Raw genomic sequence first — 27,247 nt, 5'->3', positions numbered from 1 at the left:
TTGTGGTATGCTCAGAGGGGGAATCACTCATCTGTAAAGTGAAGTGAAGTGATGCTAAAAGAAGTCTGTGTGGCAGGATGCAATAAAATGTACCTCAACATTTGATAAACCTGTAAATATAGCACTGTATTTTCCAGGTCACTGCTTGATTCAGGCATTACTGCCTTAAATATGACCTTAAATAAACTGCTGAGCTTATTGCATGATGTGCTAGCAGTTTGGTATACTTTTTAAAAAGACAGTAATTACAACAAACTAAACCAAAAGGTGTGCATTTCTTTTCAAAGTGAGTCCCAAGGAGAATTACTCAACCTATTATGTTATCCATTTAGATTTAGTAAAGTCTTATTTATTAAAGATCAACTTTTTAAATCAAAAGTCATTTGACCCTGAGCTTGTTGACTCATCTCTGGATTGCATTCATTGTTTATTTCATCTGTGAATTAAGACGAAATAAACAATGAAAAGTAAATCCAAAAATCTTGATTTTAAGTATCACACCTTTTTCCCCCCTAAATCAAACAAATTGATCCATCTATCAAACTGGTTTACCTTTTAAATTTCACTCTTACGACTGTGATTATTAATTTCAATGGTTACCAGGCAACATACTTGCCTTCTTTTCAGTGAAGAGCGTTCATGTTTCTACTTCCATCAGATATTACACTGGTTTCTTGTAAGGTTCTGAAGTTTTTAAGCATCTTCAAATGCTTGATTCAACAAATGAAAAAGAAGCACCTTTAAGATGAGAGAACCATCTCTGATTCACAAGAAGACAAACTATAAGATGGTGAAATCCTCGTCACCATAGGAACAGATTTATGTAACCATAGACACAACGGTTCTTTTTTTTTTTTTTTTTTTTAACGTGACACTACAAAACATGCTGGTCATGTCCACCTGCAGGGCGAAAGGTTCATTTCACAGCAGTATCTGAATTCTACCTGAATCTGAAGCGAGACCCGAGTCGTGTGAAGTCGCTGCGGTTGGCCTTGCCCGTGGTTGGCTGACGTAACCGGAAAAAGGCGTGGCTCTCCACGGCGCACTTCCACAGGTGTTTGCAGTTCTTGGCGCTGGCCAGCTCGAACACAAAGGTGTGCTCCTGTTCCCGACCCTCCACAGAAACACCACACACCGTTATTAGTGAGCTCAGGTTGAGGATCAATGAGAGCTGTAGGCTGAGGACACAAACCTGATCATCGTCCTCCACCACCACAAGCGTGAGTCGACTTTTTTTGAAGTCCAATCGTGTGATTTTGGGCCTGAACATAGTAAAGGTAATAAAACATTAAAACGCAAGAAAACTAAAGAAATCAAAGAGTTGAATGAGCAACATTAAAGATCAGGCAGCAGTTCTCACTTACACCAAGGTTAGATAATATTAATCTCCATTTACAGTATGTATGTACCCATGAAAAAGAATAATGTCCTGAAACTACTTGATAAAAACAATATTGTATCACAACTAATGTTGGTTTACAATATAAATCCCTTATCAAAAGTCTAGTGTTAATATATATTCAGATTCCCTCATTGAGCACAGCAGTTTATTTCAAAATAAATTTAAAAAAAAATAAAACTTTTGGAAAACTTACCAAAAGAAAAGTCCAATTTTATTAGCACCTTCAAAAACCAAGATGCCTGTTGGAGTGAGACCCAGTGCATAGTCTCCTCCATCCTTACCCTAAGGATTTAAAACACACACACTTGTTTGTCCAACACCTGTTGCATGGTGACACATACGTAGTGAAGCTTGTGATAATCGAATATGCTCACGCACCTTGACAAAGTGCATATCTACGCCGTAAAGCTCCAGCCACTTGCATTTGTTGAGAAATGAAATCTCAGCCTGAGACGGGCTCTTTCCCCTGAGAAGGAAAAACTCCACAGTGAGTCTTGAAATTATTAATATCAACCCTTCCGTCACCTCAGCTCTGAGTTTGATTCCCAGTGTAGCTGAGCACAAAAAGCTATCAGAAACAACACCTGCTGCAAACCCTCGGATGAGAACTGTTGTTAGCTGTTGGGGCAAAGCTCAGTGAGACGCCGTCTGGTTGCATTCAGACTCAGTGTGAAGAAGACCATGGCTGTGTTTGAAATGGTACACTCCGTACTATGCACTACAATGAGTATATACTATCTACTATATACTATGAGTATAGTTAGGAGGATTAGGAGGATGACTGTTCCCACTGAAGTTTACTTCCAAGTTTCCCAAGATGCATTTCAAACCTACAATGACAAAAACCTGAAGCACACTGAGGCTAAATATCTCTGTTGATTCGCCACCTTTGAAAGTTCTGAAAACACTTTCAGCAAGAAAGTGACCAAGTAGATCATCAACATGTGGTCATTTGATCCATAAAACTCATGGAAACACAATTGATGCCGACATTTTGGAGATTTTCAGAGACGTGCCATTGTGCTACTGACAAAACATTCGGTTAACTTAAAAAAGAGCCCTATTTACAAAAGTGTCAGAAACTAATAGAAGACGAAAAGAGAAGCTTTTGTTTTGAAAAGGGAATGTTAGATTTTTAACTTGAAGCCGGTCCCAGGACAATTTTACATTCCACTTACAATTATTCATGTGGTGGTTGAGTATGACTAGTGTGCCCACCGTGCACACTTAAAAAATGTCCAGATAAAGTATGCATCAGAGTATTTCTTGCGTACTCAATCTTTCCATACTATCTAAACTGAATGCACTACATACTCATTTTAACGTCAGACTTAGTATGAGCAGTACGTTCGTATGTGATTTCGAACACAGCCAATGAGTTTGGTTAGTCTTTGTTCAGCTCAAGAAACCCAGTGACAGGAACAGTGACTGTTTATGTAATCTAATCTGAGATGGTAGCCATCAGCACTTGGCAGGGTTCAACAGCCTGGAATCAATCAAGACCCTCCAGGGATTAACCGTAATCCTTCACACAGACTGGCGATAGTGTCATGGCGGTGCAGTGTCGCGGTGAAATTAGACGCACTAGTCAGTGAAAGGTCCTGTGCTGAGAGACCACAATGGGATGATTTCCTCCTCTGCTGCTTAGTGCTTGGCACACCAGCACTGACCGCTGGGTGCCTTCCATTGAGGCTGAATTGACCCAGCACAAGTGCTGTGCTTACTGGGGAAGATACTGGTATAAAGTGCTTTTATGTTCTGTGTGTTAGTAGCTACACGCTCTTCTATTGTGAAAATATTCTCAACCACCAACTGATGTTTGACGCTCACCTGAGCTCCAGCCACCTGCTGAAGATGTCAGCCTCCATGGCCTCGCTTTGTTTGGGAGTGAAGCGAAACTCTGACACCAGCTCAGGAGAGTGGTCCAAGGGATTGCAGTCTCCCAGCTCACCTGGACACGGACGCACAATACACAGTTCAGGAGGGGAAGCACAAGGAACCGCTAAACTAAAAGGCAGGAGCTGGAAAAAAAAGGGCTTCGCTTGATGCAAGATCCCAAATAACCTTACACTATAACTAAGAGAGAAGTCTGGGAAAAGCCTGAAAAAGCAAGGGGAGAACATGCAAACTCCATAGATCCTGAGTCAGAGGTGACAAACTGTTTTTATTTCAGGAGCCAAATAAGGTGCATTTTGATCTGAAATGGGCCACAGGTTTTATTAGTAATTTCAACATTATTGTGCCTGAGTTTCCACTTCTATGTATACAGAAAATACAAAATATGTAAATAACAACAAACAACTATTCCCAAGCAACAAGTGATAGATATCAGTCCCAACAGGATCCCCACTTTAAAGTTCCTAGATTTTGAGACCAATTTCTATTTAATTAAGGGAAATATCATTTATCTAATAAAGCAAGGACCGTCCGTCTGTCTGTTTGTCTGTCTGTCTGTCAGTCTGTGGAGCACATATCTCCCCGACGCAGTGTCTGTTCGACCTGAAACTTTGGACTTATTTGGTGATTATGTTTCAAATACGTTTATTTTTGTTTTATTTTGAAATCAAGCTGGTTACACCGGACGGAGGGTTAGACCGGAGAGTGGGGCGGGCCTTACATTTCAAAACATTTATTTTCATTTTACTTTGTTTTGAAATCACCGCAGAATCAACGCTGGTTACATCATACATAGGGTTAGACTGGAGAGGGGGGAGTGCCGTCTGAGCAGCCGCACTCACATTGATATACTAGCAAAGCTCTCTAGTCTCATGCATTGGGTGTGAGACACTCGCATTTCAACCTGATGTGAGTCACTGAGTGGGTGCATGGGCGCGGCTGATGCGTGTGCATGGAGCCGACGGAGGAGAGATGGACAGGTAGCCACACACAGACACAAACACACACACATGATTTATAGATAAAGTTATTCTCAGTCTGCTTACTAAGTTACGTCTGTTTGTATATTAATTCCTAACCTTGGATGATAAGCACCCCTGCACTAAGAAACGTGAAATGTTAAATAAATAATTTTATTTGTACAAATGTATGTGTCTTTTATCAGATTCTACCTAAACTGCCGCATTGGTACAAACTTTATTTATCAATTTATCATGCGCATGTCTCATAGAATTAAACCAGGGAAATCGCACACGCTATTTTACTTTTGCACCTGCAAATATAGCCCTTCATAACACTACAGAATATGTACACCTCTTTGTACATCCAACCTTCAAACACATACTAATTTGGCCATAAATGACAACTCTACTTAAGCTTCCACTACTGTATATGAATACATACTTCCGACAGGCACTGTACTAGTATGTAATAATTTGAGTAAAAATGTAAGGATTTTGTAAGAATTTTGAGTTTTGTTCAACTGTTTAACATTTAAAAATACTGCAATCATGCGACATAAGTGCCAGGAAAACTGTGAGCCTCTGGAAATATTGTTGAGTTTCATTTATACGATGATTCATGTTTTCTCTGTAATTTTTACTTTCTACTGCGGGCCAAATTGGATGCTCCAAAGGGCCAGATTTGGCCCCCGGGACATGAGTTTGACACATGTTTTAAATCAACACAAAAAGTAGAATCCAGGGCCTTCTTACAGATACTGTAATTACCAAATAACTAAGCAGCCCAATATATTATATTATACAATCATTAGATGATCAAGTGCTATTCAAAGTAAATCGACTCGAGTGTGATAATGATGGTTAATGTTTCCAAACACTGGATTTATACATTTAGATATGCGTCTGAGTCACCGTGACCAGCGCCTCTCACTTCAATGTTTCTGTTACACATCCTAGTTTAACAATTTCATGCTGTTTCACTGCAGATGGCAGCTGCTACAACGTTCACTGGCTGCTTCATAAATCCCACCCACCAAGCACAATCAGTCTCACTCATTTAGGACGGTGATGATGGGGAAACTGAGATTATTTTTTCTCTTTTAGGATATAATATTTATGATTAGAGTGAGATACAAAAATGGTAATGCCATGTTGGTAAATTGAGCTGAAAATTTGTGATGAGTTAGTCTCAGGGGTTCGGCAGGATTTAGGAAACACGTAAAAAATGTGTTACACAACATACATTTCCATGATAAACTAGATCATTAAATACATTTCCATGATAAACTAGATTATTAAAACATGAATTACAATGATAATGTTTAATTTTATTTTTAAATATTAGTTCTTAAATTTAAAACTAAAAGCGTTTTGAACAATGCAAAAACAATCGCCCCAGGCTTGCGTGTGTGGCCAAATAAAATAAATAATGATGTTTTGAAGAAATATTTTACTTATTCAATTACGAAGGGTTCAGTGAATGCACCAATGAAGCTTTCAGAGTGCAGTAAGTCCAATAATGTGAAGAAGCACTGGTTTTGTGTTTTTCATCTGATCAGCACTAAAAAATAGACAATAATAAATAAACTAAATAGAAACAAAATGCTTAATAATTCCAGCAAGTTCAATTTGTCTTAAATTTTTAAATAATATGTTATGGTTTCATTTATTCAGGCAACTTTTTTCAGGAATTTTACTCCTGACATGTTTCGACTGCCAACTGTCAGTCTTTCTCAGAGGCATCTACAGATCACATTGATGTGTCCTTATGAGTTCTTTCTGGGACGTGGCCAACTTGAGGGCACGTCAAAGCAATCAGTAGATGCCTCTGAGGAAGGCTGACAGTTGGCAGTCGAAACATATGAGGAGAATAAAGTACATTCCTGATAAAAAGTTGTCTGAATAATGAAACCTTAACATATCAAACAAAATGCTGCATCAATAGGTGGAGGTCGAAATCATCACCATGACTGAATAAATCAAATGGTTACTTACTTTGTAAACAATGAGCTGCCAGCTCTACCGACACATCATACGGACACTTCAACCTGAGGAGACAAACAGCATCAATGATTAGTTTTAAACTCCTAACATGAAGTAAAACCACTGTCCCAACCCGCCGATCTGCACAAGTTATATCACAAAACCTAAAAAAGTCTAAATGACCTACACACGTGCACATACAGGACCAACCCTCCTCCTAAAATAGACAGCCCTCTGCTGTTCCTGATTGAGTTTTATAACAGAGCTGGACTCTAGGGATGTGTGTCCCACATATAGATCAAATACAGAAGAGGAGTTCCTCTCTGTCTGTAGTCTATCAGAACAAGTAGTAAACACCAGTGTCAGTCAGCCTGTCTGTATGCTGTGTACAGGTGAGTGTGTGGTTTCCAGCACAGTCCTCTGGAGGAAAGAAGAAACACCTAAAAGTGACCTCTAAGAACAATTGGATCTGCTTCCCTATATCAGTCTTTGTGCTAGGATGAACTACACAACGCCATGTTGACACCTTTTCTTTTCCCATGTTGAATGTTTTCCCTCAATAGACAGAAAAATGACACAAAAGAAAAAAGGTTGGTATATGTCGTTCCTATTTACGGTCTGTATCAGGGACTTTTGTCGTGAGCACCAATGAAGAAAAAACTTACTTGCCAGACAGAATGTCTTGTCGAAGCTGCAACACAAACAGATACCTGTTGATATGACACAAAAACAAAACAAACAACTGAGACGGTGAATCATCTAACACGTCATTGTTTTTTTTTTGTTCTCATATGTGATGCAAAACCATTCTCTGGCCTCGATTGCAATCTTCCCACAGCAGCAAATCAATTAGCCTCACGGTCTCGTCAGACCTTGCTATTGGGCTCCTGGGAAAACTGCACATGGAGGTGTGTGTGTATATGCTAGTGTGTAATTTTTACCTGGTAAATTCCTCACGCAGGTTATTCGGCTCGGAAGAGTAAAATTTCACCCTGAAGAACAGTCTGTACGGCGGACCTTCTGAATGAAATGAGAAGAAAGACAATGAAGTCATGATTTATTAGCATTTATTTCATAGAATAAAACTTATTTTTAGAACCACCGCTGTCACAAGGCCAGTGTGCATTTTTTCAGTCTGTTTTGATGTGTTTTACTTCGGCATAAATCACAGCCTCTTTCAGGTCTTGCAAGTTTCTTTCCACACAAACCACCAACATCCATCCATCTCTCTCCTCCCTCCAGTTGCACCACTTATCCCTGTCTGTGTTACCAGCTGCAGAGCAAACATGGGTACAGCCCCTAATGCACACGCTAATCACCGTGTCAACAGCTGATAACGCCGCCTAACCTGCTCCCCACTTACTTGCAACACACTCACACACCAGAAGCAAAAATCTAATTAAAAATAACAACCTGAGAGCTGAACTCACCTATAATCTGTTTCTTTATTAACTTGGACATATCCAGCCAGTGCTTTGAAGCAGAGAAAGACGAGAAGAACAGAAGTGAGAGGCGGTTTAATCAGCTTGTTGCTCACTGTGAGAGGTGACAAGTTGTTACTCACTGAGACTTGATCTGTGTCCATGAACTGCAAGCCAAAGTAGTCTGTCTCCACTAGATCAATGTGATACATGATCTGGTCAAATAGGTCCTGGCCTTTGGACTTGCTCTACAACAAATAAACAGAAAAAGAAACATTGTCGTGAGCTGTGTATGTCTATTTCTATCCTTTCTATTGTGGTAACCTGATCTCTGATGGATATGCCATAACAGTATACCATTCAGGAAGGTTTTTAGCAGGTTAGACATGAAAGCACATTAGAACGGATCGGGTTTTTGTGTCAGGAAATAAACGGCTCTGTTGTGACAGTGGCTCTTTGTTTGCGACTGCATGCATGCACACCGGTATACCATCTTATTTCTCTTCCTCCTATCTATTTTACATCCGACCGACCTACCTTACTCATCGATCTGCTACTTCCTGATAATGGGTTTAACCTCTTGCGTGATAAACAGGTGAAACACAAATAAAGAACTAGGCCTTGTTAGGTTTAACATGATGATAAAGCTCCACTCTCTTTATTAAGTGTTGTCCACACAATGACAGAAAACAAGCATCAGCTTCAAGCCTTTCCCAATAAACATTCTGGATAAAGGATAACTATAATGAAAACATCGTTATACATTTTGTAATTTCAGAGAACAATTTTAAATACTCATATAAAGTGCCTTTATGATACTTCGTTATATTTTGAAGTAAGTTAACTTTTTCATTTCCGATATGATACCGATATCAGCATGAACCATACATACTTATTACTTTTTTTTTAGTTTTATAAAAAAAAAAGAATCATAACTTATTTTGTAGTGCGGAATGTTAGAAAAGGCTTGATCATGTGATGTTACTCAAACAAAGAATAACAGTCGGCAACAGTAGGTATGAGAAAAACTGACCCATTTATTACTAACCAATTGGTTACATACATTTTAACTTTCAAGATAATATCTACAGTATTCTACAATTAAAAAATTTTAATTCGATAATTTGAATCCGATATTCCTTTTTAGGCTGATATCGGACCAATATCCAATATCGATACCGGATCGGGACACCCCTACTTAGAAGCACTGGTGTCTCACTTATAGCACCGCTATAATCAATAATCTTCACCAGGGTCTCTGTGTCCATGTGTCCTTGGGCAAGACTCAGAACCCAAAGTTGCACCCAATGGATGAGATTAGTCGTATTAGATTATGGCCTGATATTGTTAAGATATTTGGGAGTACTTCAATGTTAATGTCAAGTGGCTGGGGAATTGGGGTGGGATATAACCATTTTTAAACTGTTGTACTGATTCCAGTGTGCCACCAAAAACACTGCCAAATGGACAATTGTAGTGTTTTCATAGATTGGAAGTTGTTGACAAAACAATGGCGGATGTTCATAGTTTGGCTGAAATCGGAGTCATATCACATAAACAAAGCAGATCAAAAATGGCGTCAAGCGAATCGCTGTCTGGTGACGAAACGCAAGAAATCATGTTAAGAATGAAGTAAAAACACTTCCTCAAGAAACTTTTCTGCTTCAGCGCTGTCTTGGTATTCTTCTATGGGACTCTAAATCCCACAATGCACATTCGGAGGAGACACATGATGACCATTGGACAACAGCATTGTTCATGGTGAAGTCAATAACATACTGAGTATATTATCTAGTTTTTTTTTAGGGAAATACCCTTTGATTTATTGATCTCTGAAGCTTACAATATGTCTTCATCAGTGTTGTAGAAACATGTTAGTTATCATCCACATTAGCTTTAAGTTTGATATAAATCAAGTTCAGTTACATGTTTTATTCCTTTTTTGTTTCTCCCAAAGCCACATAACATTAGCTTTATTGGTGACCTGTAGAAGTGTGTAAACAGTAGGGGTGGGAACCTCTGGGTACCTCACAATACGCGATACAAAGCTCACGATAACGATTATCTCACAATATGATGATACTGCGATTATCGATATGTTTCCCTCCATTGGCCAGTTTAGGTCACGTGATAGGTCGGTCATTGGTAGGGCTGTCCCAATACAACTTTTTCACATCCGATATGATACCGATATTGCAGCCTTGCGTATCGGCCGATACCGATATGGATCTAATACGATATCAGCACAATTCATAAGTACTTTTATTTCTTATTTTGTAGTGTGGAATGTTAGAAAATGCTTGATCAAGTGATGTTACTCAAACAGAGAACAATAGTCAACAACAGTAGGTTACTTTGTTGGAGTATGAACCACAGGATAGAAGTGCTGGACCGGAAAATTCTATCGGAGAGCCTATGTCGGTGATTTAAGATGCAGTCCAATAAAATCGATATTCGTTTTCTGGCTGATATTGGATCGATATGAGAAATCCATATTGGATCGGGACACTTCTAGTCATTGGCCACTTTAAGTCACGTGACTAAGACTAAACCTAAGCGTCAAACTAACCCTAACCCTAATCTTAAGACGCTACGTACGTGTACCTCGGTAAACATACCAATAGCACCGGGGGTTGTCCGTACGGTAACCGTACCAACAGACACTTTCTATAAAAAACAAAGTGGTATGACTATCAAACTTTCAAATTAAATTTTTCAAAAAAGTCTATCTTTTGCTTCTACAACAGATTCTATGTTCTAAAATTATTTAAAAAAATAATCACATACATCTATAAAAGTACGTTTTATTAAATTCCAAGCTAAAATTCACTGACACCTAGTAACCGGGCGTTTACGCGCTGTGCATGTTAGCACAATTAGACGTTTTTTTCTGTAACAAAACATGATTAAAAAATTGATTTGGACATTTTTTGGTTAGATACAAAATTATTTTTTCTTACATCCATAGTCTGCACCATGGCTTACACTAGATTCTGTTCTAAGAAGGAGGAAGTGTCCAAGTATTTAAGGTCCACTTTCAAAATCCAGTATCCCTCTTCTTCACAGTCCAATGACCCGTATGCTCAGTTAACTGTTGGCTCAGTATCTGTGTACCAACACAGTGACTGAGACCTGCGGAGGAGTACTTTGTGGCTGCTTTCCCTTTCAGCCGTATGGCTTCCAGTTCTCTCTGTTACACAAGTCATATTCACTGAAGCCCAATTGGCCTTCTATGTCTTTTTGATCTGCTTTGTTAATTTGGGTTTACAGGTCCACATGGTGCACGGTATATTACAATAAATACTCATCACCTGTGTTATTGGCTCCTGTAGGTTTGGGATCCAAACAATCTTGACAGTGGAAATTAAACTTTAATGGAAAGGTTTAATCAAATATTTAGTTAGATTTGAGGGTGTAATAAAATAACCTAATGTTATCGAGTGATAAAATATCACATTTTTCTTTGCTTCTTCGCCTTTCCCAGTACAAAAATGAGTGTCATAAGCAGCACTTTACTCCGACCATCCCACATGAGACATGACCCAGGTTTGACCCACATAAACTGCTGTGTGATTGTGTGTGTGTGTGTGTCTGTGTGTGTGTGTGTGTGTGTGTGTGTGTGTGTGTGTGTCTGTGTGGAAAGATCACAGCCGTGTACTTTGGATCCTGATAACCAATCTGAACTTCCTGCTGTGTGTAAATGAAAGGGCGAGAAAAATCAATGGTATTAAGAGATTGAGGACAGGAAAGAAAAATCACTCTGGGTCATTATTGAGCCTGCAGTTTACGAAGAAGACTTGATTGAAAAATCAAAGCCTCAATCACACACGACGCATATTCACGAGCGGCCGTGAGAGAACAACGTGCCTGGCAAACTCATAACAGTGAACATTTTGCTTCCTGCTCCTCTACCTCATGTGTGTGTTTTTTCTCTTTTTTTTTTTACACATTCATGCTGAAGTGACAGACTAAAAGCTTTCCGAGGTGAGTTTCAGTGCACCTGTATCAATGCCTGCGGGAAAACAAGAGCACATGACCAAACTTGTTCCAACACAGCTGTGACTAAGCCGTCAGCTTTAACAAGCCCGTGTATCAATCTGAAAAGTAAACCCTGAGCAGAAGCTTTGGCTTTGTGTAGAATCTCCACTGCAGGGGCAACAAAAGACACTCGCCTCACAACGCTGGGACTTCTGAATTGACGCATGCATGCAAAAGCTCCAGTGACACAAAAAACAACAACCTTGAAAACTGTAGGAGAAAACACTAACGCAGACATGCCCACATGCACACACAATCACTCAGCCACTCTCCCACCTACCCACTGCATGGCATTCATCTGTGACACAGATCTCCCATAGTCGTAAATCACATCAGGGAGCTTGAGAATAGGAGGTGGAGAAGGTTGGAGCACAGGAGAGAGCATTTCACAGTAAGAAGGTGGTGTGAAGAGGAAGCAGGCCACAGAGGGTGTGAAGAAGGGAAATTATTTTGGTACAAAAAAAAGGTGGCACAAAGAGGGCAGTCGAGGTAAAGGTTTAAACCACGGACAATCTGATGGAGGCAAACAGAGCGAAAAGAGGGGAAGATGCAGAGGAAAGAGCAACAACAGGGCGACAGGCGGCTTCTGGTCTGTCTCAGCACAGGTTCTCCACAGTCAGGGACCAAGAAGCTAAGTGATGAATCAACTGATCATAACACCATCTGGAGTACAGGAAGAGGCACACACTCATATTATACAGGCCACAACCTTAATTCTGCCAGGAAAACATTACATATAGGACGCAATTCCAAACGATTGAAAGCATATACGCAATGTTTTTTTTTTGTTAGTTTTTTTAAACACAGGTTATGTTAATGATCAATTTACTATAAATATTTATATTAAGATGATAAAACACCTTCTGGAAATAAAGTAACAAAAATGGCAAAAACTCCAAAATGTCAAAGCCATAGTTTAAGTTACCTGCCAGATATTATTAACAAATTGTCTATTGATACGGAAACGCATCACTAGCCTCCGGGACTATGGGTACGTTTTCCAGATCTTTTCTACATAAGTGTAAAGTGCCTGTGTTTTTTCACCGTGCCAGGATGGCCGAGTGGTCTAAGGCGCCGCACTCAAGCATCCTTCCTTTCGCTAACGTAGGTTTGAATCTCACTTTTGTCATTATATATTTTTTCATTTTGACACATTTAACAAAGCAAATTTCACCTTTAAAAATACATATATAAAAAAAAACATTTTAGGGTATTTCCTGGGTCTGGGCCAAAATAAAAGGGTTAGCGGGGTAGCTAAAAATAAATATGAGCTAAAATAAAACTGACGGAACTTTAAGTCACGTGGTGCACCTATCACGTCACCTAAACTGGCCAATGAGGGACGCTCCGTATGAATAGACTGAAAGTCTAGCCATACGTTTCCGTATGAATAGCCACGGCCTATCATTAATAGATAAGCGAGACACTTTACCCATTTTCTACCAACTTTGTAGTTTAAATTCATTCCACTGTGTCAGTCATTTTTAAATATTTGTAGTAGCCATAGAAGAAACTGGATTAAAAAGTATTTTATGCTTTAATCCATCCAACCCATCCACATAAATCAAATCCAAACTTTACTACAACACATGTGAACAAACTGCTAAGCATGGTCCTCTTTCCTCTTAGGAGAAACAAAATCAAAGTCTTAAATAAACTTTAAAAGATGGGGGAATCAAACTGCCAACCTTTACATTAACTATTTAAAACTTTTGTCATTTCCAGATTCAAAGCCACAATAAAAGCTGCAGCACACATGACAGTCTACCATAGGATCTTACAAGGACCCCTAAGGGTCCCCGAGCCACTTATTGACACACATTGTGGTCCACAGTTCTGAAACACATACACACACACAGGACTCACACACACAGGACAAACGCACTCACAGGTAAGTCCACGTTGACATCCGAGCCGTCCAGCAGCAGGACCCGACATGTGATGGTGGTCCGAGCCGTCCCGCCTGCAGGGATGTGCACCGACGCCCCCCCGGTGACCACGGAGGGCGCGTGGACGACCTGCTGCTGGTGGGCCATGAGGAGGGGGTTCCCTCCTCCTCCTCCCGCGGTACCGTCCCGCTCGTCCCGCTCTCTAGCGTGGAAGCGGCTCCGGGAACGACGGCTGAAGGTCCTGCGCAGAAAGCCCATCATCTTCCCGGTCCACGGAGCGAGAAGGTCCGCGGTCTGTCCAGGAAACGTGACCCCGAGCAGGGCAGCTGCAGCCGGGGTCCTGGTCCTGCTGGTCCCGCTGCCCCGGGCCGAGGACAGACTCCTCAAGGCTGGGAACAGGAAGCAGCGGCAGACTCCGGCAGCATATTAATGAAAGTGACACGGAGAAAGCACCGAGGCGCAGAGTAGTTGTTCTCCTGTGACACAGACACCACTGACTGTCACCCGATGTGGAGCAGCCCCGTCCTCCGTCCTGTATCGTCTCCGTGCACCTGCTCCAACTCTAACCCGGATAAACCGTCCCAGCGAAGGAGGGTGACTCTGGTCAGGATCGGAGCCAGCAACGGTTGTTGTTTGGTTGTTCCCACCGGCGAACCGAAACAAGCTCACCTCACAGGTAAAAGTCAACCAGCGAAACTGGACAAACAGCCAGATCTGCGCATGCGCCAAACACAACGCGCAGAACTAACTTCTGCCAGAGTGAACGAAACGGCCCGTCAGAGCCGGAGAACAGCGGCCCCTGCCGGTCTATAGCAGAACAGACACGTCCCTCTGACAGGAAGAGTGATCACTTATGGAGTTAGATTAGTGTCTTTATTATTTAGTTAAAAAAGAAATAAAAGATCACTTCAATAAAAAAAATTAAAAAAACTTTTCAATCAATTTTTTTTTAACTTCAATCAAAAATAAATAGTTTCAATCAAAGAAATGCAATAAATAAATAAATAAATAATTTGAGACCCAAATAGCTGCGTTTTTTAAATTGAATAATAAAGACAAAAATCTACCTCCATAATCACTGAAATGATTAAGGAAATGTGTTAATGTGCATCTGCAATGCACTGGTTCCTTCTAGGATCTATTTTTTTTAACCTTATGCATTGAATAAGCCTGGATTGACCCTGATCAGTATAAATAGGTATAAAGAAATGGTGCATAGAACGGTTTTAATGAGAAAAAAAAATGATTAAAACATGTGTAATCAATGTAAAAAGTAAATAATTAACCTTAGTCTGAGTAGCTTTTATATCTATGAATCATACTTTCTTTCATATTTTGAATGCTAAGGTCTTGGGTTAAATTAAGGTTTTTCATACCACTACCATGGAATGATAAACTGAATAATTAAATTAAATGACAGTAAAAAGCCTGAAGGCATCTGAAAAACCAAAGACCTTTATGTTGAACTTTAAACTTTATTTACAAATAACTTGATTGATTAAAAAAAAAAAAACATTTCACTCTACAGTATAACCAAATGTTTGTTATAATGTGTAGCTATCTGCTATTCAGAAATGAATAATAATCAAGCTTTTTTTATTTTACCAGTATAAAGAACATTTTTTCAGGTACAATCATCTGTTCTAAAATCCATACACGTCTGTTAGAGTTAAATCTAATTAATATTTACTTGGGTTTGATCCAAATGTTAGCCTCTAGTTGTGAGATGAAGGCAGCAGCACTGAAGCACACTATTACTAATGAGTGAGGTCTATCTGTTCATGTAGCGTACAGTACACGTTTGCAAAGTATGGATTTGCATTGTCCTTAAAAAAACCATCACAGCTGAGAATGACACACCCCACCAGCCTGTTAATAATGACACAAATGTGGAGCCAAACTGCAATCACCACCTCTTCCTTTGAGGCTTAAACATTTTGTTGTGAGCAGACTGAGCTGATTTGTGATGCCGACATAGTTTCAGTAATAGGATGCCAATGCCAGCTTGGGAGATGCTCAGCTCAAGGTTAAATATGCAGCTTACTTTTTTTTTTTTACATTTTTTTTTATTTAAAGGCTGTTTACACCAATCATACACCACAAGGCATGTAAAAACCTCAACCTACAGAAACAGATGCTCATTAAATCATGTAAACTATAAAAAGAATAAGTCAAAGCAGAGATGTTAATGTAAACCAGCGTGTTTATTTAGAGTCTTAATAAATTAAAAGTGTGCTATCCTCTCTGGTAGACAGCATGTAGGTCTGCACCACTGTGACCTTACGGTATTGGAGTTATCAGAAGTGTCTGGACACACAGAAATCACAGATTACAATGATCACAATCCATGTTTTTGCAGCTTGTTTGATTCATTAATGGTCCATGTATCAGTCTAAGGCACGCATAACTTAACAGGTAGAGGCATTGTTCCTGAGTGGCCTCTTAAGGAGAAATTAGCAGCTCACTTCAGTCTTGTATCAGTCTCTATGGAAACGGCTGCTATGATCATGCACTTTATTGCTACTACTAAGGCAGACTAGGTGAACAATTTATCTCCTTACAGAGCTATGCAGATCAGAGACAGCTGTGCTAAAGAGTGACTTATAGTCCGATTATCCAGTTTGAGTCCAGTAAGTTTCACTTGTCTTCCTGCCGAAGGTGCAAATCTGAGCGGAGAAAGTGTTTGCTTTGGTCCTGTGGTTGATCTTTGGTTACGACACCGACTTAGCCTCCTGTTTTTCTTTGTAGACTCGCAGAATGGCTTCACACACAAACTGGAACTGACACTGGAACAAACACAAACCCCACAGGTTAGGTTACCATTCAATCACTTACTCCTGTTCAGGGTCATGAGGCTGCTGGGGCCCATCCCTTAACAAACACTATCACAATCCATTCACTCCAACAAGCTTATTCCAGTCTACAGAGCACGCTTTACAGTCTGAAACACCACATTGTTCACTTACAGATATCTATGACTGCATAATTTGGAATGTATGTTGTGGTTTTATTTATTCAGACAACTGTTTTTCAGGAAATTTACATTGATCCCCTGACATGTTTCAACTGTCAACTGCCAGTCTTCTTCAGAGGCGTCTGCTGATCGTTTTGATGTGTCCTTGACGTCCACTTAATAATTCCTGCAACATGTTTTTGTCTTCTTTTTGAATAATATGTTATGGTTTTATTTATTTAGACAACAGTTTTTCAGGTAAATGTTCAACTGCCAGTCTTCTTCAGAGGCATCCTTGACTTTTGCATAATAATTCCAGCGAGTTCTTTTTGAAGAATATGTTGAGGTTTTAAACATGTCAGGAGATCAAAGTAAATTTCCTGAAAAACAGTTGTCTGAATAAATAAAACCATAACATATGAATCAAAAAGAAGACAAAAAGAACATGCCGGAATTATTTTGGAATGTGGTCAATTGTCTGTGAGTTATCTGCGGGTGGTTATAATTTGCATTTTTATTTTTTTTACATTTCCCACATTTCTTTGGAAAAAGGAACATAATTAGAAAAGTTGTAGGACTTTTCTGGTCCTCCATCAGGCAACACAGATAAGACAGAGACAATGCCTTTTGCTATTGTATGTCATGTATTAGCAAAACAGTTGTAAATGTTATATAAAAAGCAACAACATTATCAACTATGCATTGAAAAAGAAGCATTTATGCTCCAACTGGCGTGACATTCAGATTAGGAAAAGTGCATGAATAGAGAGTTTAAAACCTGCCATTCCTCAAAGATGAAAGGACGTCCAGTCGGTGTATGTTTCCACAACTAACATGAAGGAAAGCTAAGGGTTTGTTCAATCAGCAAGAAAACATCAAGAGAGATGAAACCGCGGGAAGCAGGCCTACTTTCAAAATACGGGCGGCAGTGATGGTAGCAGCAGCAGCAGAGGAACAGAAGCAGACTTGTGATTAGAGGGCTGTCATATTTCCAAAGCTTGCTTGTCTCCAAGCAGTGAGCTACATCTTCCCATTGCTCTACATTCAACACTGAGGTCCTGGTATGAGCAGCTTTCAGCATCAGCTCATGTCGCCCATCAACAGCCATCACTCTCTAATGCAAAGTCAGCCAATCCTCTGGGAGTGAATGGAGGTCAGAGTAGACGGGAACACGGTGATGTCAAAGAACCTCAGACTTACAGACTCCCATCAGGCGTCCTCGGTCAATAATCTAGTTTTCTTTATCGTGATTTTCAGAGGCTCTAACGCACACGTATCAAACTCAAGGCCCGGGGGCCAAATCCAGCCCTTTAGAGCATCAAATTCGGCCCGCTTAAGAAAGTAAAAATGCTATCTCAGCCCCCTGTCAATACAAAAAAATCAATAAAATCCACAATATTTGCAGAGCTCAGTATTCCAGTTCTTATATCACATTGACAGCAGTCATTTTTAATCTGAAATTGTTGAAATAATTCTCAATTTTTCTCCTTAAAATTCTCCACAAAATCTCCCCAAATTCTCAAAATCAGGGAATTTTAAGTGAATATCCTGCATGGACTGATGTACTCACATACTTTATACATTTATATAATCGCTTATTCGTGAAAGTGCAAACCAGGGCACACTAATGTTGAATTTGCTTTTTTTCCACCTAAAATCTTTGACCCACTTTAGCTCAAACTACTCCTTATTTGGCCCCTGAACTAAAATGAGTTTGACACCCCTGCTTAAACGAGTCAAAAGTGAGCCTGTGGTTTCTCATGACAACACTAAGAGCATAACAGGCTTGCAATAGCTGAGTCAGCAGAGTGATCTAGGGTTGTGGTCCCAACATCTAAAGAAGAAGTACATATAAAACCATCCATCAAAAATATTTGAACTGAAACACACTTTGAAAATGAAACAAAACTGGCACAAGATGTACATTTAGACAAAAATCTGTGCATTTTGTCTCTACTCACAGTCGTCTGAACCATCATGGCTCGTTGATCCCTCATCGTTTTGACAATATCCAGTGGAAACACAGGCCGACGCTCCTCCAATAGAGTCAGCGCCGTCTCCATGGTTATAAAGACACCTGTCCGTCCAATCCCAGCGCTGAAAACAAGATTCAAAGCAAACAGATGATGGTGCAGTGTTCGATTGAAGTCTACCTCTTACATGTGTGAGTGTGTGTGTGTGTTACCTGCAGTGTACAATTAGTGGCTCTTCACCTTTCCTCCTCTCCCTCACAGAGCTGATGAACAGCAGGAAGTCTGTGGGGTCATCGGGTACGCCGTGGTCCGGCCACGCGACATACTGCAGGTGTGTGACTGCACGTTCCTCTCCCAGCTGTGCACAAGAGCAAACACACAGACACACACAGCGAGATACACTGTGTTGAAAACGATGGCAGAGACACTTAATGAGTAATATTGTATTGAGTAATGAGTGAATAACAGGATGAGTAACCTTTGGGGAATGTGTTACCAACATAAGAGCCACACACTCATTATAATATGATTCATTGTGAGGAAATATGCTATGCTTGGGAGTGATGATACTGAGAGTCGAGACACAAGGATGAAAACAGGTAGGATGGAAATAAGAGGGAGGAGATGACGAGAGCCAGGGAACAACACATGCAGAGTTCAGAGTTCCTTATAATGGGCATGTAGCCTCTGATTCCATGCAGGGATTAACTCTCTCCGCCAGAGGAACAGATGGGCGCACACAGCAGTATCTGTGTGTGTCATCCTTCATGCCTCCTTGAGTATAATCTGTTTATTTACCTTTTCCATATTTCAGTCAATCTGTTTAATCTGTCAATGTCCCACATTAAACTCATACTTGAGCTTCTCAGAAGTACTAACACCGACCTGCCCAGCCACACCAATACAGTGCACAGGTAGGTGTGCACAGTATCTGCTGATGCATGCTAAGGGACATGCCACACAGGCAGGTCTGACAACCCACAGGGAAGTGACTGCGTGTTGGCTGTAGTTTGCATGTCAGGAGAGGTCAGAGCATGCAGGGATATCTGCTTTCCACACGGCACAATATGGTGACTGCATCATACAGTAAAAATAGAAAACTCTTGGACTCTCTATTTTTAAATGTAATTTTTTTTCTTGAAATTACATACAAAAAGAGCACTCAGAGGAGCGCAAACCCCCCACAAAGTGCTAAATATCCTCTTTTCCAGATATTTACAGTTATCTGGATCAATGATCCTGATCATGGTGCCATGATCACACATAGTTTAAAGGCTTTTAAAAATGTTTATCCCCATTAATAACGATGCAGTAGGTCCACTGTATGGGCACCTCCATTTTTTGATAAATCGCGATGAAATGCACAATCTGATCCGAATGAAACTCAGTGGAGTAATTGAGGAACTAACTCCACATAAGTGATTAAAACGTTATAAAGATTGATTCATTACCAACTGAGATAACATTTTTTTTAAATGTTGCCAATGATGAGAAATAAGGATTTTTTGACATATCACACAGAATGACGAACGCCACAACACAACACAAAACGAAAACCTACAACGCAACACGAAAGCTCACAACATGAACGCAGTCCGGTAAAAATCCACAAAGAAGAATGGCGGAAAGAATCACGCCCGTGAAAGGATCGGGCCCTGACACTAACGTTAACATCACTCTTCTTCGTGGATTTTTTTTTTTTATGTACCAACGTTATCGCAACTCTTCGTCGTGGATTTTCACCGGACTGCTGTTGTGTTGTGTTGTGAACTTTCATGTTGTGGGGTTTGTATTTGTGTGTGCTTTCGTGTTGTGTTGCGTTGTGGCATTCGTCATTTTGTGTTGTGGGCTTTTACAGTCACTGTAGTGTTTTCATTCGAATCTCCTCCCAAATTTAATGGAACCATCCATGGCGTAAGGTCTATCTTCGGGTAAAATTTTGTCAAAATCGGTTAAGAATAATTTTTTGACGTGTTCTTGCAAACAGACAAACAAACGCCGGTGAAAATATGACCTATTTAGTGGAAGTAATAACAGCAATTTATTTCAATATGTTCACATACAGTATTACCCTCTTATATAAATATCTCATATTAAATATCCCTGTTACATCTCATAGTAAAAATGAAGATTCAAAAAGTTTAGATACATCATTTAAAATGTCTTTACACTAGGGGTGTGTATTGCCTGGCATCTGGCAATACGATTTGTATCCTGATACATAGGTCACAATACGATACGATATATCCCCATATTAAAGTATAAGGTGAATATTGTAATTTTTTTTCATTTAAGACTTGAGAAACAACTAACCTGTAAATGTGTACACCTTCATGGGAACATTATGTATGAACTATATTTTATTGGCATATTTTACACTCAAAACATTGGGTTTCACATGCCATGTGCCAACAACTTATAAAAAATAACAATCTGCCTGTGGCTTTTAAACCAACTTTGACTTTAGTGCAACATGACTGAGGTATATATCTAGAACAACAAATAAATGCAGAAAGTTAGTACTTTATTTTTAGACTTTATTGAAAAAACACAAGCTGGTCAACATGCCCAGGTTTCAGCGCACTTTGTGCAGTTACAATGTCTCCTGCAGTGGAATTAAAAAAAATCGATATGGATGCATTTAGAATCGATCCGAGAATCGCGCGACGTAATATCGTGATATATCACTGAATCGATTTTTTTTCCCACACCCCTACTTTACACTGTATCATTCAAATGTGCCAGTGGCCCAAATCCTAAATATCTTATATTTCTATTTAAATAGAAAAAAAGGAAACAATGATGAAATAAATGATGTTTTGCAGGTAGAGGCAAAATGACTGTACCTTTGTGTTGGTCAGTGTGAAGTGTCGCGTCACATACGCCAGGTTACACTCCTCTGAGTGACACTTCACTCGTACGTGTCCATAATCCTTCACTTCTGGGGGATGTGGCCAGTACTGGTGGCACTTTGTCTGCAAAAGTATGACATCAGCAGTAAATTGCATTAGAGCTGCTGTGAGTCATCGGTCAGGATACAGTTTACTGTTGCTGCTACTCCAGCTGAGAGCTTGCACTTTCAAGAAATTAGATTGAGCGGCATGTGGGTTTCATCCGGCAGCCCGAAGAACAAATGCAATTCATCAAAAGCTCGACTAAATGTCAATACACTTGTGTGTGTGTGTGTGCGCGAGCGAATGCGTGTGTGTGCAATTTAGAGGTGGAGAGAAACACAGGACACTTGAGGAACATCAGGAAAATGATCAATTAGGGACAGCATCTGGTTACCAAGCAACAGGCAAGCTGAAACGGATATGTTCATTCAGCTAGACCTTGGTAGCTCGTTGCCTCTGTGTGTGTGTATCCTGTACACACACACACTTACATCTCAAATCTATATTTCCTTGATATTCCAATTTCAATGTCAGTATAATCTGCATTTCTGATTTGTTTGTCAATTTTATTTCCTCACAGTATGTTTAATTCTAATTGCTGCAGGTGTTTTGCATTCATTGGACTTTATTTGACTAAATTAGAATTTTAGAGTCATATAAAGTTATATCAGTTAATATTTGATGATGTCAATATATTAATTCAAATACATTCCGTTAAAAAATTTAATCACTTTCCTCCTTACTAAACTTTGGTATACTCTTTAACTTTCAACTACTGACTGAAGAACAATCTAGTGCAACAGTTAGTCAACATTACGTCAGCTAAATGTTAAATGGAAAAATTTAATAGAAAGAAAAAAATAATAACATTATAGTGACAGGCAACACTGATTTTCCTTTGGCAGAAAAGGGGGGGAAAAATGAAATTTTGTATCTGCAAATTCTAAATAAATTAAACAAAAAGGGCAATTCTGTCCAATAATAAAACTATATAAAAAGTATCAAATCATCTTTTCCTCCTATTGGTTTTTTAAAACTGAGTCTCTACTGTTAGAACTATGAACAGATAGTACAACACTTTTTTGCTGCAACCCAGTTAATAGACAAATCAGTTTTCATCAGTTTGTAAGAGTGTCTAATAGAGTGGATTCACTTATCAGTATTTAAAACTGATGCATTGACTTACTTGATGTTACCCATTGATGTTAATCCAACAGTTATTTAAATAATATATCCTGAAAAATATGAGTTAAGAGTTTCTAATTCTTTCCAGTAGAAATTTTACTCCACTTTTCTGTCATTTGTCATCTGTGCATTATGTTTACAGATTATGGAGCCAACCATTAACAGGCCTCCCATCTTCCTAAAATAAGAAAACCACATAAGGGATCACTAATACTCTTATTTATTCTTTTAAATATAAATATATAAAAGTAAAGAGGTTTGTTTACCCGTCCTCGCTCCGTTAGAGTTGTAAGCATGATGATTGCGTGAGATTTCTGCTCCCAAACTGTCTGCCAAAAGTGAGTGCAGGTCTGTGGCAATGGACCCTGAGATGCAACATAACGTAAACACACTCCAGACACTGGGGGCGCCATCTAAAAGCACACAAATAAATAGACATACACACACAGGAGGAGTTTACATTTAAATGTCACACAGGGCCAAGAAACAAGATTTCATCGAGGTGCTGTTCACCGTCACATGGCTGGCGTTGATGTAGTCCTCCTTGCCCCGCAGCACTACTCTGGTGGTGTCGTCTATAAGAAAAGTGGGAGGGTTGACATTAATGGAGATCCGAAACCCAGCTAATTAATTCTCATCAAGACGTTCAGCACGGAGCTCTTGATGAAGGTTAGAAAGTTAGCATTTGAGAGATTAGCAGCATGTAATGACAGCGGACAACAGACACAAACATAGAGACAGTTGCTCTAAACTCCACTTACAAGGCAAAACATCCTTATATCGATTCTTCTCCATGTTTTCAGGGAGCCGAGCGGAACTGAGAGACAAACCAGGCTTTCTCCTGTACAAGTTCTAAGAATTACAAACACAAACAAGAACTTATGCACCAAAAATTTTATAAAAAGTCAAAGCATTCTGGTTTATAAATTAATAATGTTAGAGCAGATTGGATAAGACTGATAATGTCTTAGGATGTCCCAGCCTACCACATTAGTATGTCATCTTTATGTGTAAACAAACAATTAAATATACTCATTCAAGTATTTGAAAATACCTCAAAATGGAAACACAGCGTGCCCGACTGTATCTGCCTTTCCAGCTGTTTCATTGATTCCTCCAAAGTTGTGACCTGCTGTGTCTGACCAGGTGACTGTGGCTTATCTTCCTGTGATTGGATAGGGATCATAAGTGGGGGAGGTAACTGCAGCAAGGGGGCGACTCGTCCAGGACCTGCATTTCAAGAACAAATTGAGGCTATAATAAATATTCATTATAACTGGACAGTGTGCACAGTGCTATTTTAGCACTTCCTGTATACAACAGGAAGTTTACACAATCACTCACCTTTACGTCTGATGAGCAGGGCCAACTCCCTGGAGTGCGACTCTCTGCTGGCTCGTATGAACATAACGACCTGGTCATGTGTGTGCTCAGAAATGTCTCGACCGTTGATGAGAACCACCAAGTCTCCCTCCAGCAGTTTGGGCTCACATCGACCTGCCTACAAAACAGTGGTGGATTCATTAAAAAAGCTAATCGATTTGGAATATAAGGAACTTTGAATCATTAAACACAAGATGTGATGTTAAAAAATCCTTTGTGTCAAAATATGGTAGTCACATGAGTTTTACCATTTGAGAGTGTCTCAGATATGGGAAGGATGTAGTGTTCCTTTAAATCAGGGGGTGTTTCTGGCTTTTAAACACTAGACACCCTCATCAAAGGTGGCCATCTACAGGGTGATCAAGCCTCCCTTTCCTTGGTGGATTCTCAGCCCCTTAAGAGATGTTTATTTTTTGCAGCCACTGGTGCGCACCTGTCCCATGCCCAATCATGAGAAGCCTGGTTGTTTCATTGGCGGTCTAGATTCAGGCTTTAGCCTTTTGAGGGAGGTTTGCTTGTCTTGCCCTAGCGTGTTATAACCGCTAGGGCAAGAAAAAATACTGGAAAAAATAAAATTTCTACTTTTCCTTCCATCTCTTTGCTCTCAAATATCTTTACATCAGTCCAGGTGAGACTCCCTTTTCATTCTGTTTTTCCATTTTGTTGAAACACGAAGAAAGTAACAAATCAAAGAACGACGACATCTGGGATTGTTCTTACCGGTGAGTCAGGTTTAACATGTGAAATGGCTAAAGGCATCTTCTGATCCACCCCGCCCTGGGAGGGGTGACAAAATGAAGCAATGGAGAAGTGGCAATACAAACAATTCATGAACATTATCATAGACAAACACAATTTGTGTATGCTTCAATGGGAAGTATACAGGAGAGGGAGAGAGAGACTCACTTTGACATTAAACCCAAATTTTCCTTCTTGATCTGGAGCGATACAAATGAGCATCCAGTCCCCATCACCAAGAGCCCCCTGGAGATACAGATACTCACAATTAACAGAAACAGTGAACAGATACACAATGTGAGCATAAATTGTGCAACACATAGTGCCATGGGGAACCTTATTTCTTTGGTTCGAGTTTTCCTCCTCACCGATACTGCCATCAGCTTGAAACGGATCAGGGCAACTGAAAGAGAACCAAATAACTAAAAAGAAACATCTAACACTTTGAAAGTTTTAAGCTAATAACTATATGTGTGTTTATCCATGTGCTAGTGTCTGATACTAACTGATGAGGGGAGATTTCTCCTTCACTGTCCTTGCTGCTGCTCACAGATGTGTTGTATGTATAGAACACATCCTCTCCCTCCGACATGTCTTTCAGGTCAGAGTTCAGCTCCACAGAGGACGGCCGAGGTTTTCGGATGCCATGACGAACTCTGGGACTTCGCCTGTCAATTATAGTTATAGAATTTATTAGAGTTTAGAATTTATTACATACTAACAGATTGTCTATGGGCAGTCGAACCATTTAGGGGTGGATGGAGGTGATCTGGAGGGGAGACTCTTCGTCTCAAGACACTCAGATGACAGTGACCTCAGGAGGACTGGGTTCCACACCATACCTCCAACCACTCGCTGACACACTGGGCCACTGCAGAGGAAGAGACATCATTACTACATTGATTATATGGAAAGAACATGTCAGGAATTCAAACAAATACAGTACATGACTTACCTTTCTGATTTATTGTTGCTGAGGCCCAGGTGTTGCGTAATCAGCTGCTTGTAGGACTGAACTGTGCTGTTATTGGGTCTGAGGCTCCGTCCACTTCGGTTGGAGCAGAAAAAGGAATGGTGATCAACACAGGACCGCCACAGGTTCTTACAGGTCTTTGGGCAAGACAGGAGTAGGGACATCTCACAGTCCTGAGTCTCTCCCTAAAACAAAAGAAGAAGTTCTTGAAAGCAGACTTTGGCTTTTTAACTTTGCAATTTATTTGCATCAGTTGTTTTATTGAGCACTAACAAATAATCATTATAACTTTACAACTATTAATATTCTCCTCAATCATGTAAAGAGGCCTGCCGTTATACAGGTATTATTTTAATTTAACTAAGAAGCATTTTCCTTCTGGCTAACCCCAATTCATATCAAGAAAATATGCAGATCATTTGTTTGTTTATAACTTTGATCAAATTATTTCGGCAGATGGAAAAACAATTTTAATATGCTCTAAATTTACCTAGATCCCAAATCAAGATGATAAAAACACCACATACACTTTAAAGTCTTTTTGCATATCTGCTTGAACATTTTGTGAAGCAAACATTTATTATTATGAAATAGAAATCTGATTTGATACGTGTCAATATATGAGTGAGCGTCACCATGTTGGAGTAGTTAGACCTCATCCTAAATGACTTCAGCTATTAGATTTGAATTAAAAACCTGTTAAAACATTTAATATCTTATACACCATCTTATTGTTATAGATAACAGGCCACCGTGATAACCCGCTGTTATGATGTAATGGCAAAAAAACTATGGGAAGGCTTAATTGAATTAAAGTGTCTAAATGTAAACATTAAGATGTGTAAAACTCCACATGCCAAACTAAAGCATCAACATTACTGCACTCACATGTTTTCTTTTCAGGTGAATAACAAAGCGTTTCCTCTTGAATGAAATCTTGATTATGTTCCCCCTGAGGAGGATGTAAATATATTCAAAGGTTCACAACAAACAAGAAGATGATGATATTCAGCATCATCACTTACCAAGGAAAGAAACTGGAACAAATCATATTACGAAACATTGCAACACCGCTAGAAGCCAAACCCACCATCAGGGGTGCGCTATTAGTGTCCTGATGAAAAGAAAGTGAAATGGATGACACAAATAGAATATGTGACAAGAATGCAGAGGATATTAAACCAGAAAATAACAATTCACAGATGCACTACCATTGCAGCATGCAGTTCCACTCCATACAGCTCCAGAGTCCGAGCAGTGTTGAGGAAACACAGCTCGGCCTCGCTCTGTTTCAGCCCCCTGGAGTGAGAAACCCAACAAAGTCACAAACTACAAGTGGAAACAAGTGAACAGCACACAAGACACTCAAATGGCTTAACATGAGAGTCTGGATTACTTATGCTGTGGATGCAGATCCTCCACCTTGGACAGGAAGTCTTCATCCTGTTCAGGAATGAAGTGGCATTTTGAGAGGAAACCAGGGAGTCGGGACGGGCAGTGATCCCCCATCTCCGCTACAACAAGTGATGCAAAGAGAAGCTGAACATCCGCAGAGAA

The 27,247-nt window shown here is 39.8% G+C and overlaps 2 protein-coding genes across 11 annotated transcripts in view; both read right to left on the bottom strand.

Moving 5' to 3' along the window:
- epb41l4b (erythrocyte membrane protein band 4.1 like 4B) overlaps window positions 1–14,344 on the bottom strand; it is a 30,929-nt gene extending 16,585 nt beyond the window's left edge. For 3 of the 7 annotated variants that reach the window (XM_028470357.1, XM_028470358.1, XM_028470360.1), the window contains exons 1-10: window positions 13,592–14,344; window positions 7,808–7,912; window positions 7,674–7,716; window positions 7,185–7,263; window positions 6,909–6,953; window positions 6,256–6,308; window positions 3,233–3,353; window positions 1,781–1,868; window positions 1,596–1,684; window positions 945–1,262 (exon numbers count right to left, since the gene is read on the bottom strand). In XM_028470357.1, the coding sequence (XP_028326158.1) occupies window positions 945–1,262; window positions 1,596–1,684; window positions 1,781–1,868; window positions 3,233–3,353; window positions 6,256–6,308; window positions 6,909–6,953; window positions 7,185–7,263; window positions 7,674–7,716; window positions 7,808–7,912; window positions 13,592–13,852 (1,202 nt within the window). In that variant the 5' untranslated portion in view covers window positions 13,853–14,344. The remainder of the gene's footprint in view (window positions 1–944; window positions 1,263–1,595; window positions 1,685–1,780; window positions 1,869–3,232; window positions 3,354–6,255; window positions 6,309–6,908; window positions 6,954–7,184; window positions 7,264–7,673; window positions 7,717–7,807; window positions 7,913–13,591) is intronic. The other 4 variants (XM_028470361.1, XM_028470364.1, XM_028470363.1 and 1 more) reach the window with 3 other exon arrangements.
- Window positions 14,345–15,776: 1,432 nt separating this feature from the next.
- The window catches only part of ptpn3 (protein tyrosine phosphatase non-receptor type 3), a 19,362-nt gene continuing 7,891 nt past the window's right edge, over window positions 15,777–27,247 (bottom strand). For all 4 annotated transcript variants that reach the window (XM_028471803.1, XM_028471804.1, XM_028471805.1 and 1 more), the window contains 19 exons: window positions 27,087–27,204; window positions 26,902–26,989; window positions 26,716–26,804; window positions 26,579–26,642; window positions 25,673–25,875; window positions 25,463–25,588; window positions 25,224–25,385; window positions 25,054–25,120; window positions 24,886–24,963; window positions 24,700–24,756; window positions 23,941–24,097; window positions 23,651–23,826; window positions 23,358–23,448; window positions 23,110–23,171; window positions 22,863–23,009; window positions 21,364–21,492; window positions 18,730–18,875; window positions 18,506–18,641; window positions 15,777–16,377 (listed from right to left, as the gene is read on the bottom strand). In XM_028471803.1, the coding sequence (XP_028327604.1) occupies window positions 16,303–16,377; window positions 18,506–18,641; window positions 18,730–18,875; window positions 21,364–21,492; window positions 22,863–23,009; window positions 23,110–23,171; window positions 23,358–23,448; window positions 23,651–23,826; window positions 23,941–24,097; window positions 24,700–24,756; window positions 24,886–24,963; window positions 25,054–25,120; window positions 25,224–25,385; window positions 25,463–25,588; window positions 25,673–25,875; window positions 26,579–26,642; window positions 26,716–26,804; window positions 26,902–26,989; window positions 27,087–27,204 (2,171 nt within the window). In that variant the 3' untranslated portion in view covers window positions 15,777–16,302. The remainder of the gene's footprint in view (window positions 16,378–18,505; window positions 18,642–18,729; window positions 18,876–21,363; window positions 21,493–22,862; window positions 23,010–23,109; window positions 23,172–23,357; window positions 23,449–23,650; window positions 23,827–23,940; window positions 24,098–24,699; window positions 24,757–24,885; window positions 24,964–25,053; window positions 25,121–25,223; window positions 25,386–25,462; window positions 25,589–25,672; window positions 25,876–26,578; window positions 26,643–26,715; window positions 26,805–26,901; window positions 26,990–27,086; window positions 27,205–27,247) is intronic.

Source organism: Gouania willdenowi, chromosome 16 (genome assembly GCF_900634775.1).
Source record: "Gouania willdenowi chromosome 16, fGouWil2.1, whole genome shotgun sequence".
NCBI lineage: Eukaryota > Metazoa > Chordata > Actinopteri > Blenniiformes > Gobiesocidae > Gouania > Gouania willdenowi.
This window is presented reverse-complemented; position numbering and strand designations above follow the sequence as displayed.